Source organism: Suillus plorans, assembly GCF_016647745.1.
Source record: "Suillus plorans strain S12 chromosome Unknown HD556scaffold_159, whole genome shotgun sequence".
NCBI classification, from domain to species: Eukaryota; Fungi; Basidiomycota; class Agaricomycetes; order Boletales; family Suillaceae; genus Suillus; species Suillus plorans.
The window spans coordinates 1-18,557 of NW_024537543.1; the positions used below are offsets into that span (position 1 = coordinate 1).

At 44.2% G+C, this 18,557-nt stretch overlaps 6 protein-coding genes across 6 annotated transcripts; 2 read left to right on the plus strand and 4 right to left on the minus strand.

Moving 5' to 3' along the window:
* Window positions 1-2,493: 2,493 nt before the first annotated feature.
* On the minus strand, window positions 2,494-4,333 carry HD556DRAFT_1451878 (uncharacterized protein; the record flags this gene model as incomplete). Its single annotated transcript, XM_041308049.1, has 12 exons — window positions 2,494-2,522; window positions 2,576-2,630; window positions 2,691-2,861; window positions 2,928-3,178; window positions 3,230-3,250; window positions 3,312-3,365; window positions 3,418-3,507; window positions 3,562-3,646; window positions 3,713-3,737; window positions 3,795-4,057; window positions 4,113-4,185; window positions 4,242-4,333. 12 exons carry the CDS (start codon window positions 4,331-4,333, stop codon window positions 2,494-2,496), a joined length of 1,209 nt encoding a protein of 402 aa, XP_041151832.1.
* Window positions 4,334-6,025: 1,692 nt separating this feature from the next.
* Window positions 6,026-6,653, minus strand: HD556DRAFT_1315154 (uncharacterized protein; the record flags this gene model as incomplete). The annotated part of the gene is made up of 3 exons (XM_041301095.1): window positions 6,026-6,350; window positions 6,476-6,501; window positions 6,603-6,653. The coding sequence occupies 3 exons, from the start codon at window positions 6,651-6,653 to the stop codon at window positions 6,026-6,028; spliced, it is 402 nt and encodes a 133-aa protein (XP_041151833.1).
* Window positions 6,654-7,262: 609 nt separating this feature from the next.
* Window positions 7,263-8,180, plus strand: HD556DRAFT_1451879 (uncharacterized protein; the record flags this gene model as incomplete). Its single annotated transcript, XM_041308050.1, has 3 exons — window positions 7,263-7,657; window positions 7,712-7,934; window positions 7,986-8,180. The coding sequence occupies 3 exons, from the start codon at window positions 7,263-7,265 to the stop codon at window positions 8,178-8,180; spliced, it is 813 nt and encodes a 270-aa protein (XP_041151834.1).
* Window positions 8,181-9,010: 830 nt separating this feature from the next.
* Window positions 9,011-10,521, plus strand: HD556DRAFT_1315156 (uncharacterized protein; the record flags this gene model as incomplete). Its single annotated transcript, XM_041301096.1, is given in 4 exon segments — window positions 9,011-9,041; window positions 9,305-9,609; window positions 9,654-10,009; window positions 10,029-10,521. 4 exon segments carry the CDS (start codon window positions 9,011-9,013, stop codon window positions 10,519-10,521), a joined length of 1,185 nt encoding a protein of 394 aa, XP_041151835.1.
* A 1,440-nt stretch (window positions 10,522-11,961) lies between these two features.
* HD556DRAFT_1451881 (uncharacterized protein) lies at window positions 11,962-14,130 on the minus strand (the record flags this gene model as incomplete). Its single annotated transcript, XM_041308051.1, has 5 exons — window positions 11,962-12,242; window positions 12,296-12,513; window positions 12,560-12,904; window positions 12,970-13,114; window positions 13,170-14,130. 5 exons carry the CDS (start codon window positions 14,128-14,130, stop codon window positions 11,962-11,964), a joined length of 1,950 nt encoding a protein of 649 aa, XP_041151836.1.
* Window positions 14,131-15,579: 1,449 nt separating this feature from the next.
* HD556DRAFT_1198360 (uncharacterized protein) lies at window positions 15,580-15,912 on the minus strand (the record flags this gene model as incomplete). Its single annotated transcript, XM_041296325.1, has 1 exon — window positions 15,580-15,912. A coding segment is annotated over one exon (333 nt), but the record flags the coding sequence as incomplete, so codon positions are not given.
* Between the last annotated feature and the right edge of the window lie 2,645 nt (window positions 15,913-18,557).

Below are 18,557 nucleotides of genomic sequence, written 5' to 3' on the forward strand. Positions count from 1 at the left end.
GCCTGTGGTTGAACAGTTATGTGCAGTGGCGTTCTCGGACTGAGAAACTCGTCCTCGCCCACCCTTCTCTTTAAAGGTAAACTCCGTCACTCTGCGGGTGATGTCGAGAGCGAATGATCGACAAGAATTTGAGTCGATGTCAAGCATAACCAGATGAACGATACTCCTTTTTATTAAAGAAGTCAATAGCAGCGGTTGATCCAAAGGAAGATCTGGAATTTCGACATCAGTGAACTTATACAAGTGAATACAAGTGTCGTGTGATGGGACACTCACAGAAGGTTATGCGAATATCCAAAGTAATGCATAAATTCGGGCTCACTTGCTTTGAAGCATCCGTCGTGTAGTTGAGAAGTGTACAAGTTCTTCAGAATTTTTGGGCTAAGGAGGCCAGGAGGGTTAAATTGTGCAGATGCCAATGATTGGGTGAGATTACAGTTTAGCACGATCATTATGTATGCTTGTAGCGCTACACCAAGTTTTAAATCATTTCTAGATATGGTCACTGCCGGGAACTCTTTGAACCGGATTAAAATTGCAGGCTTTTGATTTTGCCCGAAGAAATGATCCGATGTAAGATTGAATTAAATATATTGTTTTGACTAACGGTTCGAACAATAGACATGCAATATGCACGACTCTGCTGTTGTGGTCTTGTTGCAACGCAGATTTATGCTTTTTAGGCTCGAGCAAGTTGCATTCATGCCATCGTCATTCTGAACTAGCAAAAATGTATTGTGCGAAGACCAAACGTTATCCATTCGTACTATGGGGAACTTCACCAAAGTGTCTTTCATCTGAAGACATTGAAACCTGCTTTCTTGACCCTCTCAGTTTCAGTCAGTATTTAATTTCATGAACCTGTGCGCATTAAATTTTTCGTCGATTCATCCATGCGGAAGAGCTCGCGAAGCAAATAGTGATACTGGGCTGGCGTGCTTCCAAATTTGTCTTTCCTCCACAATGCCAAATATTCCCATGTGGAAGCGGTCAGCAGATTTATGAAGATTGTTGCGATGCCCTACAATATATTGCTTTAAATACCATTCTCATCTGTTCACCGGTTCACTGATGCCATAAATGCGAGTTGGTCGCCCAGTCCATGCCCGGGCCACAAGCGTGCTCGAGAGCACATATAATCAGGTTGGGTGTGCGAAGGTCTAGTTGACAGGCGCGCCGCGTGCCATGAGATTTGGCAGGTGCCATGCACTCCTAGCACGGGCCGTGCACCCTGCTTTAGAATATTAGCTGACCTTGGTGCATCACAAGAGCAAATGGTGTGTTGGCCTTGTGGTGCAGAGTCTCACACCTGTTGACATTGACAATAACAATGCTTGGGTAGGTTTCACACTCTTTGTGACTAGCCAGAGAACACAATAACCATTGATGGGCCCGCTCACAAGACAGCTGATGCCATAAAAGTGGTTGGCACCCAGAGCAGGCCAGCAGCACAATCAGCCAATAATACCCTATTTTTGAACAGATGGAACAGACACTTTTCTCATCAAGTATTGGTAATTTAATACCAGATGCAGATCACATTGTAGTAAGTATTCATTAACTTGTTGATGTGTATTAATTTCTTACAAGACCAAGTGCAAGTGCAATTATGTTCACAGGATCTCCATTCCAACATCTTCAGATGGCATTGACACTTTATCGGCAAAGCCCCATATTAAAAACACCTTTTCAATAGCAAGACGGGGACTTGCAGTATTGTATGCCAGAACTCAAGTGTGTTTATGCAAATTCAGAGGTGCTTGCGTGCGCCTTGCCAACTGTGGGAAGCAGGTATGTTTGTGTCCGACCTGGAAATTTCACAGTGGTCTTACTTTTCACAGAGACACGAGAAAAGAAGCAAATGATATGCAATCATATGTGATGTGCTACCCACTACACAAAAATCTCGATATTTCTGATACTTTTCGTTATATAATACTATACCAAGCTTGCAATCACCATAAAAGTAGTTGTATCATTACTAGTGTCTGACGCCGATTACCATATCCCCTAATATGTATCTGAATTTCATATATAAAATGACTTTCACCTTTAAGGAGTGTTTTATTGCTATTAGTTACAGTCCATTTGTGACAAATCTTTATCTTGAGAGACAAAAACAATGAAATTAATTGGCTATACACCGCTACTTAACAAGATTTAGATATTTGGCTCAGGAATGAGGAGTTCCAGTAATATAATTGATGAGAAAGGGCTCATTGATGCTTTGAGGTGCTCAGATACTAAGTGAATAGCACGGATCTCATTACAATCTACACGAAGTTTTTCTGAAATCTATTGACTGCGATGATTTCTTGTGAAATCAAGACATTGTTCTAACCCCGTGCATTAGATGTTGACGAGAAATGGAAACTGAAGACCAAGTCAAAAATCCTCCAACGAAAACCATGGTGATCATGCACGGTATGGTTGTTATCAAAGACCGATCTGGCACTGTGAAAATACCAGCTAAAAGGCCCAGAGTAGATAATGCTACGCTATTGAATAACACATATTCATCACTATTGTGATAGATTCAAGTGAGTGAGAAAATACCTTGTCGTTCGCAACAAACTAGGAGCGCTATAGATGATAGCAACCTTCGTAAAGTGGTATTGCAAGTTATGAGACTGTTAAAATGTTCGGGTGAGAAAATAACCGCAAGAATAATCTATTGAACTTGAGCGCACGGCAAATTGAAGAGACTTCATCTTCTGCCCAAAGTGTTGTGCCACAACGCCCGCAAAAATGCAGTGGACGCTAAGGATAAGTGAAAGAGAGCATAGTGTTCTTGTTGTTACTTGGGAACCAATATTCGGAATAGCAAGTATGCTAGCATCTACTGCCATGATAACGCCCGCCTGGGCAGTGGGAAAGAACAAGGACACGAATATCAGAAAAGTGTACGTTGATGGTAAATCACATACCAGAGTGCTGTGCTTTATGTTATCGTCGTTGAAATGGTCAAGGAATTTCTTGATATCAAGCAGATTGACAATACCGTCAACGTGAAGTTTTTCAACATGCTCCAATACCATCACTGGAACACCAAACATTGCAGCTGTCGATAGCAAAGATAAAAAACGGATATTTCGGTTTCGTTTGCTTCCCTCAATTGAATGGGTCCGCATCAGACGAGCTTCTGGAAAACCATAGTAGTTGAGAAACTGGTGATGGCCTTTCCAGCAAATTAAAACTAAATTTTCGGAGCACTGATCCTGTCACTTACGTAAAATATTCCATATCCTTCCTGTTAGTTTATGCGAGTCAGTTTAGTATTCGAACGAGAGCCGCGATCAACATAAGCGCACCACAGTATGCGACGCCTTGTTCCTTCAAGGATGCATCGGAGTTGAGAAGGTTCTCTGCAATTCTGTTTAAAAAAAGGAAAAGGTTGCATAATGTCTTGCGAAGTACCAAAGCTAATAAGGCGAGCGATCACTTTCTCCGTTTGGTCGGTGCTCCAAAACAATGATGCCGCAGTCGATTGTTCCAGAATCAACCCCTCTATCATTTATTCTTTGATATCAGTCATTGCTTGATACAAGATGCGTTTCTTACCTGCCAGATACCATTCTAAGTGTGCGCGTAGCTCAGTAGCATCCGAGCGTTGCATACTATAATGTCTTGGAAAGAAATCAATGTGCTTCCTGAAAAAAATTCGTGTTAGTATCCTAGAAGTCTCTTTTCTACCTCATCAACATGTTCTCACCAAAATTGTGCCTCCAGCTCGAGCCCTGACACCACCATGGAATTATCAGCATAATCGGAACACGTTCATTGGGGAATAGAACTTGCTCTTGTGGTTCCACTCTCTCGCAAAGGCGCATTCCTGGAATAGAAGGTCGGCGTTAAAATCCTCAAACCAAGCAATGATGCGGGCATCCGGGACCACGCAATAGTATTCGTAGTAGTCTCTGTCTTCTCTTGTAACAGGCTTTACGACCATATACCATGTTTCTTCCTGCAATCTCCTGCGTGCTGCCCTTATCCAGTTCTGAAGATTGTTCAATTGATTAGGCGTGTATTTTTTCACATCGCTTCCTGTATATGTTTTCTGTCTGATTGTGAGATATGCGACAGACAAGAATTACCGATGAATATTTACTTACCATTGAGACGTCGAAATAATACAATACTCCTGAAGGATGCACGATTCCTTGCCAGACACCGTAGCTGTGTTTCCTTCGGGAATGACGTATTCAGTTTGGTTCAGTAGGACAAGGACTAACTCAACCCACCTGAAGCCATCAACCTGTTTGCACTTTATCGAGTAGTCAGGGCCAAGCGCAGAATCACTAGTATCATGAATAAAAAAATTAGAGATGTCCATGACAGGCCCAGGTGCTCCAAGTCAGGCTGGCACTGTGACTGTGCTGCAGCGAACTGGCACTACATCGTCGTAACTGACCTAGTACTAGTACTAGTAGTCACACTGACCGGGAAGTCGCGCTGATTCAAGTCGAAGGACTTACTGCATCACAGCTTTTGAATACATTTGCAACCTTGATGGCCATGAGGGTATGCCTAGTTTCAATAAGTCAGCATCTGTAAGAGTACTATGAGTCTGGCTCAGAGTCGTTGCCATTTGATTGATGTTCAACGAGGGCGTATTGACACGACTAGTCGCGGTAACCTGACTTATACCAGTAATATACATACCTATCCCTTTGTGTAGTTCTATCCCTTTGTGTAGTTGTACCTATCCCTTTGTGTAGTTCTATCCCTTTGTGTAGTTGTACCTATCCCTTTGTGTAGTTGTACCTATCCCTTTGTGTAGTATAAAGGCAGAGACCGTGACGAGTCACGAGTAGTTATTCGCCGGTCAAAAATGTATTCAAGGTTTTGAACAAGAATTGCCCCTAATGTATTGACTCTAGTTAGATGGGGTGACGCTTGCAGGGGTGCACCCGCCCCACCAAATAAATAGTCTGTCGCTTGAGACACCCAATTGTCAGCCAATTGCAATCAAGCGTCTGCTTCGTCATCCGCGCATCTGCGTACTGGCGTTTCGCATCAAAGAATCCCACCGTGAAATCGAATCTTTCCTAGCGTTGTTTGGAATTAACGATGATAGAATAGTACTATTGGCCAGCATGATGGTCAAATGGCGTGACCTGCGTCGGAGGCAGGACATCTTATTTTGGGAATTATTGGAAGAAAGGGTCCGGTTACCAATACTTGAGAATAGTAAGTAGTTCCTTGCAATAATCGCCAGTATTTTTTGCTCAAATTTTTACACAGAAAGGCATCGCTGCTTGTCAGACACATGCAGCATGGGACTCGTAGGTGATAACCAGTGCGAGGAAGGCGATCTCGACAGTGATCCAGAAGCTGATTCTGATGATGATGGTGAGAGCGCTATCTCCGATTTATAACATGGCGAGGACAAAGCGTTTGTAAAGAGCTTATAGTCGTTCAATGCAGAATGGAATTAGTAGACACTCACTGCATGTTTGTGATGGCACTCGCCAATTGTAAAATGTACACATTCAATAGCGCCTTTGGCTTGTATCACAAAGTAGATGCAGTATATGCGCTCAAATTATTGCCCTGTTAAAAAATAAAGTGAGATATTCCCATGGCTGCTGTCATTTGTTGTTGGAGCAGCGGACACCGCTGAGGGAAAACTTGTCACCTTATCGTATTTAATTAACATTGTGGGGGTGAAGACAAAAATTGATGGTGTTGTTAATATACGAGTATATTCGTCGGCGCATGCGAGATGCCATTTTTCAGATGGGTTCGAAATCTACATTTCGAAATAAATTCATAGAGCCAAAAATATATGCATACTTTCCAACTCGTTATTTCATTGCTGGATATAAATGAGGCTTTGCTGTACCATGCAGAAACTGTGAGATCAATTTTGTGAGGACACAGTTTCAAGATATCGAAGTCGTATTGAATACTAAGCCCCAAGATCAACCTGCAGCGGGATAAATGTGTCCACTCATTATAGTAATACTATATTTATTCATTTATAGAATGAACATCGACGATAGAAAATAATTACAGATACATTTTAAACTGAATTACACCAACGCGACAGAGCAATAATTACCCAACGATAGAGAGCAGTAACACCGTAAGCGCCAGAGCAATCCATCAGAAGAATGACATCCTGCTTGATCTCACCATCAAGCACAGTACCAAGAATATCAAACCACATTGCGATATCGTCAACAACGGGGATCTTTCCTATCTGCCTCACACCATCTAGAACCTCCTGGGTTCGCTCCAAAAGGTATCGCATATGACACGCACTCGCCGCGTCACGATAGAGCGGCTGTAGCTGCGGCTCAAGTGGGATAGTAACAAATGTTTGTGCCGCGACCTTGATTTTTCCCCTACTCGCTCATAACTTTGCTTGATCCCATCTATATGAGCTGCATATTGGGCAGCTCTTCAGATGGACAAACGGGCCCGTCAATGCTAAACATTACTCTGGGCACATGCAGTCTGCCACGCGCACATGTCAGCAGCGCCGATTTCGCAATTCTGTCCATTGCATTTTGTAGCATGTAAATATTCATTATTGTACATGTGAGCTCGGCCATCATTGTACATACGAATGTATTAGCACTCCATAATCCACATACAAAACACAGACCGGGGGAGGCGAACAGTATGAGGCAAGTCAACCAATACATCGTAGGCCAAGATTCTATCTAACTACGACTGCATAGCGAGACTTTCACTTACTATGGAGGGAAAAAAACAAATATTTTGGGAGCTCCAGTGACTGGTTACATAGTGCTACATAGCCAAATTATGTAACGCTAAGGTGCTTGGAGGCACCTGTAGTAATTGTAGCAAAAATTCATTTCTGTAGCACATTGTTGTATTATGGAGCACGGTAGCGCTGTAGTGGTGATTCTACGTAATAATAGCAGAAAAAAAAATATCAAAGTCAACAAATGAATTCAAGGAGACACCAAGCACAAGATGCAGTGCTCGGGAGCATAATGGTCCATACTACAATGGCAGAATGAATCGTGGTCAAACATGAGTCCCACAACAAAATCATTATTGTCCTGTGTCAACTTTCGTGTTCAATAAATTGTGAATCATCCACATGCGCAGTCGCAAAAATTGCCACAGGACCAGATAGATATAAAAACGGTCAAGTTTTCTTGTCCTGCATCTCACACCTTGGCTTGCTCAAAGAAATTCCCCTACCAGCCAATAAATCATCTCAGCTTTCAACCACACAACCCTCGTCTTTTTTACTCACTTGTTCAATACCAAGACAAGCCAGGATGCCAGCTGATCGCAAAGGAAGAAGGAAACCGACAGCATACGAGGTGTCCTTTCCGGACGAAATACTCACCGTAGATAGCAACAGTACTACTGAAGTTCCTGACCATGGGAAGCCTTATCTTCCACCGTCCGGTACATTAGTACCGGAACATAAGTACTTCCCTGTCAAGCGGCAAAGCGGTGGACAGAAAGACACCGTGTACTTACTACAGGACTTTGCTTTTTTCGACTGGTGGCAAGACATGGTTCTTCTTCCAGAACTAGACGGTCATTTTGAACTCGGGTCTCGCGATATCAACGGGGCTGGTATGATTTGTGTCGAAGGACACGAGCCTGGCTTTATTCGTATTGAACCCATACAGAGTTACGACATCAACCTTGCTGACCCTGATGGGTAAGTCGCCTTTATCTTGAACTCGCTTGATATCTTATGACATTCATTTTACAGTTCCATGTATATCGAAACCGAGCGAGCTCGATATTGTCTGGGAGTTCCATCGGCGCAATACAGGAGTCAATTCAGAAAGATATTCCTACCGTACCGCATAATCCAGACGATCGTGTCCTCCGCTAAAGACCAGCCAGGACAGGAATACGAGGATTTCTTGACTAAATTTTTGAAGATGGAGATTGTCGGGGATACCCCCGAAGAGGGAGACATTTGGGATTGCGTGAGATTTATTCGTTGTTTTCATTGGAAGGTTATATTAATTGATTTTTAGGTTCCACGATTAAGACATGCGATAGAAAACCTAGAGGGAAACCTGCGCGTCACAACTCTCGTTGAATTCCTTCTGTACTCCCCTCGGCCTCAGATGATGCTGAGAATCATAAAGCCATCTGGTCTTGGAAATATGCGCAGAAAGGCCAAAGCCAAAAAAAAGCCAGAGGTGATAGATTTGACGGTGTCTGATTGATACCTGACGACTTAGGGACTAATTAGCTAGTAAAATTATATACTAGTAGCACACCCATCATACGTACCCAACTATCCATCATATGTACATTATGCTCTTAGATGATCCTTTTCATCCTGTCATTCCCTGTATCTCAATACACAAAATTGAAAATTTGGACGCATGTGTGGTTTAGTTCATATATTCTATAAACGACTCAATACAATGACTTTCCTTTCCCATTAATTCGATATTCTCATTTCAAACCCGTTATGTGAGAGCTCAAGAGCCTCAATGAGGCAATTGGTTCACTTGAATATCAGAGCTTAATTATACATGTACCTGTTGTTGGTTTGGACCGGGAATGATATATTAATAATTTGCGAGATTGTTTTAATAATGCTCGAGAGTAATAAATATCCACCATGGCCATTCCGAAATCCCTCTATTGTATTCTCCCACGCACAAATATCCACAGGAGCCAGTCCAGAATCAGTATTGTGCATTATGCCACCCACAAATTTGAGCAGTCACGTTCACAATCATGTACATTGTGCAACATGTGGATATTCATTATTTTACTTGTTAGCTTGGCCGCCATTGTGAGCACAAATGCATTAGCACTCCAATATCCACATACAACAAATGATTTTTTCCAAGCATCAAGCAATTTGTGTGATAAATACGTGAATATTTGTGAAACCTCGAGGAAGTCACAGTAATGTGTAATAGTGGCGGCCATATGCCAGAACATCACAGGTGGTGACTATGTTGATGGTGCATGTCTCCACATATCAATCAGTATTCCATGTACATATGGTGAATCAACTGCTTCATTGCTTATAAATACTATGTTTAATGAATGTATGAGGTGTATCGTGGGTGAGTCTACAATTCACCAAAGTCGGTTCATTGTCTTGTAACTACTTGAGGAAGTTTATTTTCGAATTCATGGAACAGCTCTGTCATGGGATATAGATACACAATCATACGTTCAATTCTTCCCCTGTCCTCTCAGATCACTTAATTGTGTTTGTTGAAATGCTCATCTCCAGAGTGATAACTCAATTCTGCTAGGCGTCCGCAGGAATATTTTCAAGACTACTTACAATTGCTTTGATAACATGTTGAAGAAGATATAGTAGATATTGATACAAACAGCACAGACACATCGCGCGACCGTCGACGACAGCCAGACGCCTATAAAGGCGCTAAGCGCGAGAGTCACCCATCGTGCGATGCCAGAGCGACAGCTCAAAACCCACGTAAGGAACTACGGCACGGAGATGGGACGCGTGCAAGAGTTACGCGAACAGGACAGAAACAGCTAGGAGATTGGACGCGTGCAAGAGCGACGCGAACAGGACAGAAACAGCAAGGAGATTGGACGCGTGAAAGAGTGACGCGAACGTGGCAGACACAGCAAGGAGATGTGCTGATGGGTCGAATAGTGATATAAACAGAACAGACTAATCGCGCGACCGTCGACGACAGTCAGGCACCCATACAGGCGCTAAGTGCGAGAGTCGCCCAACATGCCATGCCAGAGCGACAGCTCAAAACTCCCGTAAGGAGCTACGGCAAGGAGATGGGACGCGTGTAAGAGTGACGCGAACAGGACAGGAAAAGAAAGGAGATGGGATGCGTGCAAGAGTGACGCGAATGGGACAGACACAGCAAGGAGAGGTGATGCGTCGAATAGTGATACGAACCGAACAGATTCATCGCACGACCGTCGACGACAGCCAGGCACCCATACAGGCGCTAAGTGCGAGAGTCGCCCAACATGCCATGCCAGAGCGACAGCTCAAAACTCCCGTAAGGAGCTACGGCAAGGAGATGGGACGCGTGTAAGAGTGACGCGAACAGGACAGGAAAAGAAAGGAGATGGGATGCGTGCAAGAGTGACGCGAATGGGACAGACACAGCAAGGAGAGGTGATGCGTCGAATAGTGATACGAACCGAACAGATTCATCGCACGACCGTCGACGACAGCCAGGCACCCATACAGGCGCTAAGTGCGAGAGTCGCCCAACATGCCATGCCAGAGCGACAGCTCAAAACTCCCGTAAGGAGCTACGGCAAAAAGATGGGACGCGTGTAAGAGTGACGCGAACAGGACAGGAAAAGAAAGGAGATGGGATGCGTGCAAGAGTGACGCGAATGGGACAGACACAGCAAGGAGAGGTGATGCGTCGAATAGTGATACGAACCGAACAGATTCATCGCACGACCGTCGACGACAGCCAGGCACCCATAAAGGCGCTAAGTGCGAGAGTCGCCCATCATGCCATGCCAGAGCGACAGCTCAAAACTCCCGTAAGGAGCTACGGCGAGGAGATGGGACGCGTGCAAGAGTGACGCAAACAGAACAGACACGTCATGCGACTGTCGACGACAGCCATATGCGCCCATAAAGGCGCTAGACACGAATGTCACTTCTCACATGGTGTCAGAGCGACGGCTCTTTGCCCCCGTTAGGAGCTACGACAATGTGATGTGAGAAGATGTGTAACAAAGGAAGTAGAATGGGAAGAGAACGTATGAAGCGGAAGTTGAAATTGAACCACATTTTGAACCATCACGTGATAATTTTCACGTGATAATGTTCACGTGACAAGACTATCGTAAATTTATACAATGTGCACTGAATTATCATAGTGCAATTGTATCTTGTCTGGATTTTTCATAGATTCAAACAACGATTTGAGGACGTCGTGAGACTTTGAAGACGTACCTTGACTTTGAGGACCCGGTTTGACTTTGAGGACGTCGTTGAACTTGGAGGACACTTTGATGACCCGGTTTGACTTTGAGGACTCATTTTGAGTATCAATTATTTCACTTCAGCTCTATGTATTTCTTCGTGCACACTTAAATCACAGATTTATTAGTAGAATCCTAATCAATTCAAATGCGTAATAATACGAGTGTGACTCGCAAAAACGTTGAACCTTTATAATCTGGCGCTGCATTCACACTTGTTTAACTAGAATTTGACGAGTATCACGACTAAAAATATATTGGACAATTCCGTAGTTGGTATTCATGCATTCATACAGCATGAAAAATCCAATATATGTAATATATCTAGTAAAAAATACTACAGAGTGGTGAAGCGCTTCGAACAAGTCAGTAGTTCTTCTCTGCTGATAGGCTGCCCCAGATGCATCTGGATATTACTACAGTGGAAACTTTGCGGACACTTTGGTGAGTACTTATACGACTTTGCGGACACTGATGACTGTGCTACTTTGAGGACACTTTGCCTACACTTCGCGGACACTTCACTGATACTTTGGTGACTATACGACTTTGCGGACACTTTGATGACTATGCTACTTTGAGTACACTTTGCCGACACTTTGCCGGCACTTTGCGGACTATACTACTTTGAGGACACTGCGGACACTTTGCGGACTATACGACTTTGCGGACACTTTGATGACTATGCTACTTTGAGGACACTTTGAAGACACTTGGGTGACTATAAACTTTGCGGACACTTTGAGGACACTTTGAGGACACTGTGCGGACAGTATCGATTATTTCACTTCGGCTCCATCTATTTCTTCGTCCAACATAACTTATAGATTTACTAATAGGATCAAGATAAATTCCCATGATGTATCAAACACAAATGTGACTCGCAAAAGAATTGAAGAGTTATAATATAGCGTTACATTCACGATTGTTTAACTTCTCGGTCATACCTGCACATCCCACCTAATAAGAATGTATTGTACAGTCTATTCATACAGCATGTCAAATCCAATTTTAAGTAAATATATAGTAACTACACTACAGCGCAGTGAAGCGCTTCAAGCAATTCAGCAGTTCATCTCTACTAATGGGTTCACCCGGATGCGTCTGGCTATTGCTGCCATGTATCTGCTTCTTGCGATACACGCTAGTTGCGTTCTTGAGGTCCTTCCAGAAGTTCTTTATGATCGCGTTGCCGATATCATGCGCCGGCTTTGTGGTGTTCGTCTTGAACTTCGGCTTTTCAGTGCCGGCGGCAACATATTTGTTGCAATCGAAGACCATGATGCAAAGAGCAATCAAAGGCCTGCTGTATAGCTCTGAAAAATTATGTCAAAAGTGTCCAACGTTGTACAAGTAGAAATAGACTCACTAATACGACGCGATATGCGCGGTAAGTTAATGACCATTCGCTGAAAAGTTTCCAGAGAATGCTCGTGGACTTGGTTAGTGAGGGTCCTTCCTTGCTTGTGGTCTATGTATCGAGAAAGTTCCGTTAGATGCATGGTTTCGTAGTTGTAGAAATGCCCTCCGGTGGCAAACGAAGTTACTGGTGTATAAACCGCGTGGAATTGGCCTGGAGGTTGTATACTAGTAATTATGAGTAAAAATCCTTATAAAATAACAATGTACTCACAGCATGTCACCGGGTAAGAGAGTGACAATTTCTCCGTGCCAAGTCTCCTGTATTTTCTTGCGGTTTTGATAGAGATCCGTGAGTTCGGGGGCTATTTCGGAGAGGTGGGTCCGTGTGAGCATGTCCTCGTGAACGTGTCGCCACAGGCCCCATTTTTTTTCGCCTGTTTCGACTTGCACGAATGTCAGGCTACCATCCGAGTCGTGGTGCGGATGTGTCCAAAACGCGGGGCTATGAATCAACGCCCACGAGTGTACGGTGAAGTTATCCGGGTGGACCTTTTCACCGACGGGGCAGTCAACGGTAGTTTGATTCCATCCGTTGACGATACCGCTGTCGAGAGTGCTAATAATGGACGGGTCAGCTAACTTAGTAGTGTGATGGATTAGAATAATGATATGGGTACGAACCTTAGAGCTGACGGGAGACCACCTTGTCCGTATCCAACGTCTAGAATACACTGGATCTTGTTAGGATCGTGTATGTTGTTCACGAACTCTTCGAGAGTTGCATGCTGGTGGGGAAACGTGAAATCCTTGGTACGTTGTTCAGCGTCTGTTGTAACAAGGTTAGATCGTGTGATGAGTATACAAAATTAAAATAATCATACCATGTATGACGACGTGCATTAAGTCTGACATCCCGCGATCTTCGAGGTAGTCTAGATCCAACGTTGCAGGTTCGGGTGTGCTTATGTTCCGAATGACGACGGCTTTGTTTACCCGAATCGCCGCAGAGATCTCGTCGCACAACTGTCGGCTCTTTGTGCGCCAGTCCTTGTAATGTAAATGCACGACGTTTTTAGAGGTCTCTGGAAGCGATTCCGGGAGAGAAGCAAAGAAAGCCACTGTGTCGGCGTCTTCTTGGCATATATTGACGCCATCCCTCATGATGCACGGTAGTACCGTCGTGGATCCATCAGACCAGTCGATGGTGTCTGATTTTTCGTGTACTTGAGTGCCGATAATGGGAGTCGCCCGGTCGCGAGAGTCGAGATTGGTAAGGGTAGAGAAGGTAGGCGAAGAAGGTACAGGGATGATTTCGACGGGCAGATTGACGAAAGGTTCCGGCGCATCCGTCATCACCTCAGCATCGCGCATTAGAGGGAGAGTGGGAGTAGGCGCGGCAATCTCCTGGTTGAGGAGAAGTGGGTCGATAGGGATATGGTCCGGGCCTGAGTTAGAAGGTCCCGCCTGAGGAAGGGTTTCCTCCTGGTTGAGGAGGATTGGGTTGATAGGGATATCGTCTGGGGCTGAGTTGGACGGTCCCGCCTCAGCATGTGTTTCGGGAGAGGAAACACGCTGTTTCTTCGCAGGACCTTGTCCTTCGGCGGGGCCTGCGTTGCCTGTTTGGTCGGCCTTCTCCTTTTCCTCCTTCTTTCGCTTTCTCCATGCACGTTTGTTGGCCGCGTTCCTTTCCTTGATCTCTTGCGCCCGAGCAGGATCGCGCTTCTCGTTGGCGAGCCATCGTCTTTGACGTTCGCGTTGCTTTTCCTGTTCGGTAAGATTAGATTCGGAAAGATCGGCGTGCTGAAGCCTTGGCTTCTTGTCCGGTTGGTCGTGCTGTGGCATTGTATATCAACGAGGAATTCACTTATTTAAGATAAAACTAAGCGTGGGGTTGGTTATGATATGCTATTAGCTCGTAATGTTACGAGCTTTGCAAATTCAAGATGGGGCGAAAGAAGTTAAGAGGAAAGAAGGACGAGCGGCGGGGTCAAATAAATGGATTTGAATCGGCCACACGCATTAATTAAGGAGACACTTGCACAATTGTTGGCTTCAACCAACAGTGGACTTTTGACAATATCATCGATTTGAAGGATGTGTTTTACAGGAGAAGTTGATCTTCATAAGCTTAGTAAGGAAAGTGTGAATGTGGTGAGTCTTGGAAGTGTGACCGTGTCCTCAAAGTCATAATACATTCAGAGCGGTCAGACACTTGGTAAATAATCAGTGTGAATATAGTCATCGGTCTTGGAAGTCCATTAATATTAGGTATAGTCCAAAAATTGTGCTCAGAGTCATATCAAGTGAAAGTACGACTATGTGGTTAAAATCGCCAAAGTCAAGTAAGTCTAGTAAGTCCTTAAAGTCGTGGTAAATCCTCAAAGCGTCCTTGAAGTCGTGGTAAGTCCTCAAAGTGTCTTTGAAGTCGTCATAGTATTCAAAGTGTCCTCATAGTCGTGGTAATTCCTCAAAGCGTCCTTGAAGTCGTGGTAAGTCCTCATAGTGTCCTTAAAGTCGTTGTAATTTCTCAAAGTCTCGTGGTAAGTCCTCAAAGTGTCCTCAAAGTCGTGGGTGGCAAGTCCTCAAAGTTCGGTCTTGGAAGTCCAATAATAGTAGGTATATTCCCTCATATTAAGTGAAGGTACAACTACGTGCTTAAAGTCGTCAAAGTCTGGTGACTCCAGTAAGTCCTCAAAGTTACAAAGTGCGGCCATATGCTAAAATTCTCAATAGTCCGTCCCATAGTCGCGATAATCCTCAGCGATAGTCCTCAAAGTTTGTTGTTGGAGTGTGCAGAGGTTCGTTGTCGGGGGGAAGTGTATGTTAGTCATTGGGAGTGTGCAGAGGGTCGTCATCAGGACGGATCTTTAAAACAATAGTGAGACTTGTGTGTGTTTGAATATGAACACATACCACTTGTTCAGGTTCCACACTCTTGGGCCCGCTTGCATCGACATACAAAGCGTTGAGAATCGGCGCTCTCGCGTGTTTGTTTCGCAAGTGCTCCCAAGGTGGAAGCACGACTAGCACCATACGATAAGGACATCTCGCCGGTATCATTTGCAGGAATAGCACACAAGCCATCCGTACTAGTCACTTGGTGTCCAGAAATGCCTGGCGCTTGTGCAGAGGGATCTGAAAAAGTGAGTGTTCCAAAAAGGCCAGGAGCGAGACTAACGGTTTACAGTTGGAATTCCTAAGTTTTATAACTAACTTGTGTTGAGTTTTTCTGCGATCAAAAGAACCAGGAAGAAACGGACCCGCTTGTGCAACCAACTCCCCATGTGCACTCCAAGCTTCCGCGTCATGGAGTACTGCCCAATCCCATGTAGTTACATCATCTGTAGCGGCACAATCTATCGTTCCACGCCAAAGAGAAATGAGGAGGTCACTGAGGTTACCAGCTAGATGCATAATATCCGTGGTCGTACAGTTGGGAACTCCAAGGCAACGTGAAGGGTTGAGTCTAAGAATAAGAGGTGGCTTCGTGATACTGGTCTCTGTCCTGCGCATCTCCAATTGTCGTTGACTAGGGGATGGGACGAGGTGGCGTAAATTGTCAGCATATTCTTGAGAACCACCAGGGGGGAGGCGAAACACACTAATATCAGCATGGTCGCTACCAGGTGCACATTGACCTAGTGTGCATGTGCAAAGTTTGCCGAAAGTTCGTTGCGCAGTTGCAAACTACGCGATCGCAGTCTGACAATATTTGCATTTTCTTCCTTTGCCAATATTCTTTGCGTTTTGCACAAAATTAGGGTTTTGCTTTCTCGAAATTCTTAGATTTATATCTACCTCAATTTGTGGTTAGACATCTATCTACGCGTATCTACCTCATTCTTGTCGATTTTGATTGGGCATCAATCAGCAAACTTGACATTTGAATCGTGAATGGTAGTTAGGCGATCAGTACAGCGATCATCTGTTGCAAACCAGACGCTTACCATTTCAAACTTGGGGTGAAAGTAGATCAAATGTGTTTACGATGTGTAAATATATCTAATATATGTATGTATGAGTGATCATCTAAGTGCCTCTGAGAGATTCGCTCAATTAACCAGGTGGACCGCTTCACGATTCAATAGAGTCACCACAGTCCACAGTATCTAGTTCACTTCAAATACGCTTGTCTTCGTCTTCATCCTACAACTATCACATTATTTTGTGACTTACAATCCTTGTCTCTTATAATAACTCACAATGACGCGACCCCAACCCCCGACCAAACCAAAGCAGCCTATCGATGGCGCACCACCAAAAGTCAGGAGGGTCGGAAGGATGACGGCGCCCACCAACAGAAGAGGGCCTAGGAAGATGAAGACGATGCGTCGCGACAGTCCGGTAGACACGCAGCCCGACATTCCAGTGGACACGCGGTCCGAGAGTCCAATCGACACGTTGAAGACTCCAGAGGAAAGATTCAGAGAAAGATACAGGAGGGAGAGAGATGAGGAGAGAGATGAAGCCATAAAGAAGGCATCGTTGAGAGATAAGGCCATCTTGAAGGCATGGGATGAGAGGGTTAACAGGACGTCATCAAAGATCCCAGCCAAGAAGAGGGCTAGAGATGACGACGAGGTAGAGATTGTGGAACCCGCCCCCAAGAGGGCTGGCACAAGAAAGGAGAGGGTCGCGGATGAGGATGATGAGGTCGTGATTGTAGAACCCCCCGCCAGAGATGACAAGGAGGAGCAGGAAAGGCGTCAAAGGAACAGGCAGGAAAGACGGTTGAGATTGTTAAAAGCTGGACTTTTGAAGTAGTTAGTATATATATATGCATTTACCTGTAACATCAACATCTCTATTGAATCTCTAGTCTTACCCATGTTTCAAATTCTATCGACACAGCGGATATATAGCTTTGCACTGTAGCTTAAGCTTTTTGTATATGCATCATATTTCGCGTTTTGTCATATATAGCTACACTTTAATATTACTACGAATCGATTCAGAAACATACAAAACATTAACAACAAAAAGATCCTGAACATCTGGTTAAAATCGAGTGAGATAAGTGAGTTCGACATTGAGAATAGCGCGCACGAAGTAGTGTCCTGTCAATCTGGTTTGAGGGAACATTTTAATTGCGATAATCTGGCAGATATAGTTAGAAATTTTAGAAAACGACGGAAACTTTATACTCACTGGAAGTACATCAGCAAGTTCATCCCCTGACTTCAACAGTGCTCGCCAGTAATCACGTGGGGTCTGATTGTGAGCGCATCTTGCGATTGAAGAATACTAAGCACGGAAATAAGCCTCGAACTGATTATGAAGTGCTTCAGCCAGACCCAGATGTGCGAGTGCGGAGTTTCGACGTTGCATCTCAGCTTTTGGGTCAGTATATTTGGCTGTTGTCGTGAACATTACCATATTTCCGCTGCAAAATCTTTTGAATGCCAAGAGCTGCTCGCTTCGACATATCAGGGGAGGTTTTGATGCACATGTAACTATGTTGTCCTTGCTTTGCCGATTATTCAGGATGAGATCTATCGCGATTGGATTGGCCTGTTTATACGCTGGAACATTGTGAAACACTGCACTATGTTGTGAGTCTATAACGAAGACAACACTCACCGCCATATCAATTCCAAGATCAGTATCTTCAAGGACAGCCTGAAATGCTGGCAATCCACATTTTATTGATAGTGCTGCCCAATAAATAGTACCAAAACGAGTGTCACCAATTACTTCAAGCCCAAGACCAGCTCGTTTGTGATTATAATGCTCCATCATGTAGATTGATGTTGTTGCGCGAGGTACGAGTTGACGACAATATCAGTTGATATGATCCGTGCACGATAGGCAGCGGATTTTAACGTCATCCGAGTTTGTCGGAAAGCAAGTAGTATAAGTAAATACTACGGAACAATCAAAAATGAGTTGAGATCCTCCTGTTCATTTTCGTCTGTACCGTCTCTCTCAAATTAGCTCGTATCTTGCCTCGCAACACCTGAGCGACTCATATAGGCCAATATCATCCAGACCTGTTGGATGACCTAGAGAGGAAACACGAAAACTGTAAGTAAACCTCAATGAAACCAATGCCCACTCAGATCCTCAAACTCGGATAATAAGCAGATCCTTCACAGAAAGCTTCAGGAGATGATAAGCGTCTTGAAGGTTGATTATGTGGGGGTAATGCTCAGAGTAGCCTCCGACCCTTCTTTGTGTTGCCTTTTTTATCTGACATTGCTGCACAGAAATTCCATGACCCGACGTTCTTAATAACCTAACAGTGTCAGTATATCTATCAATTGTTGCTA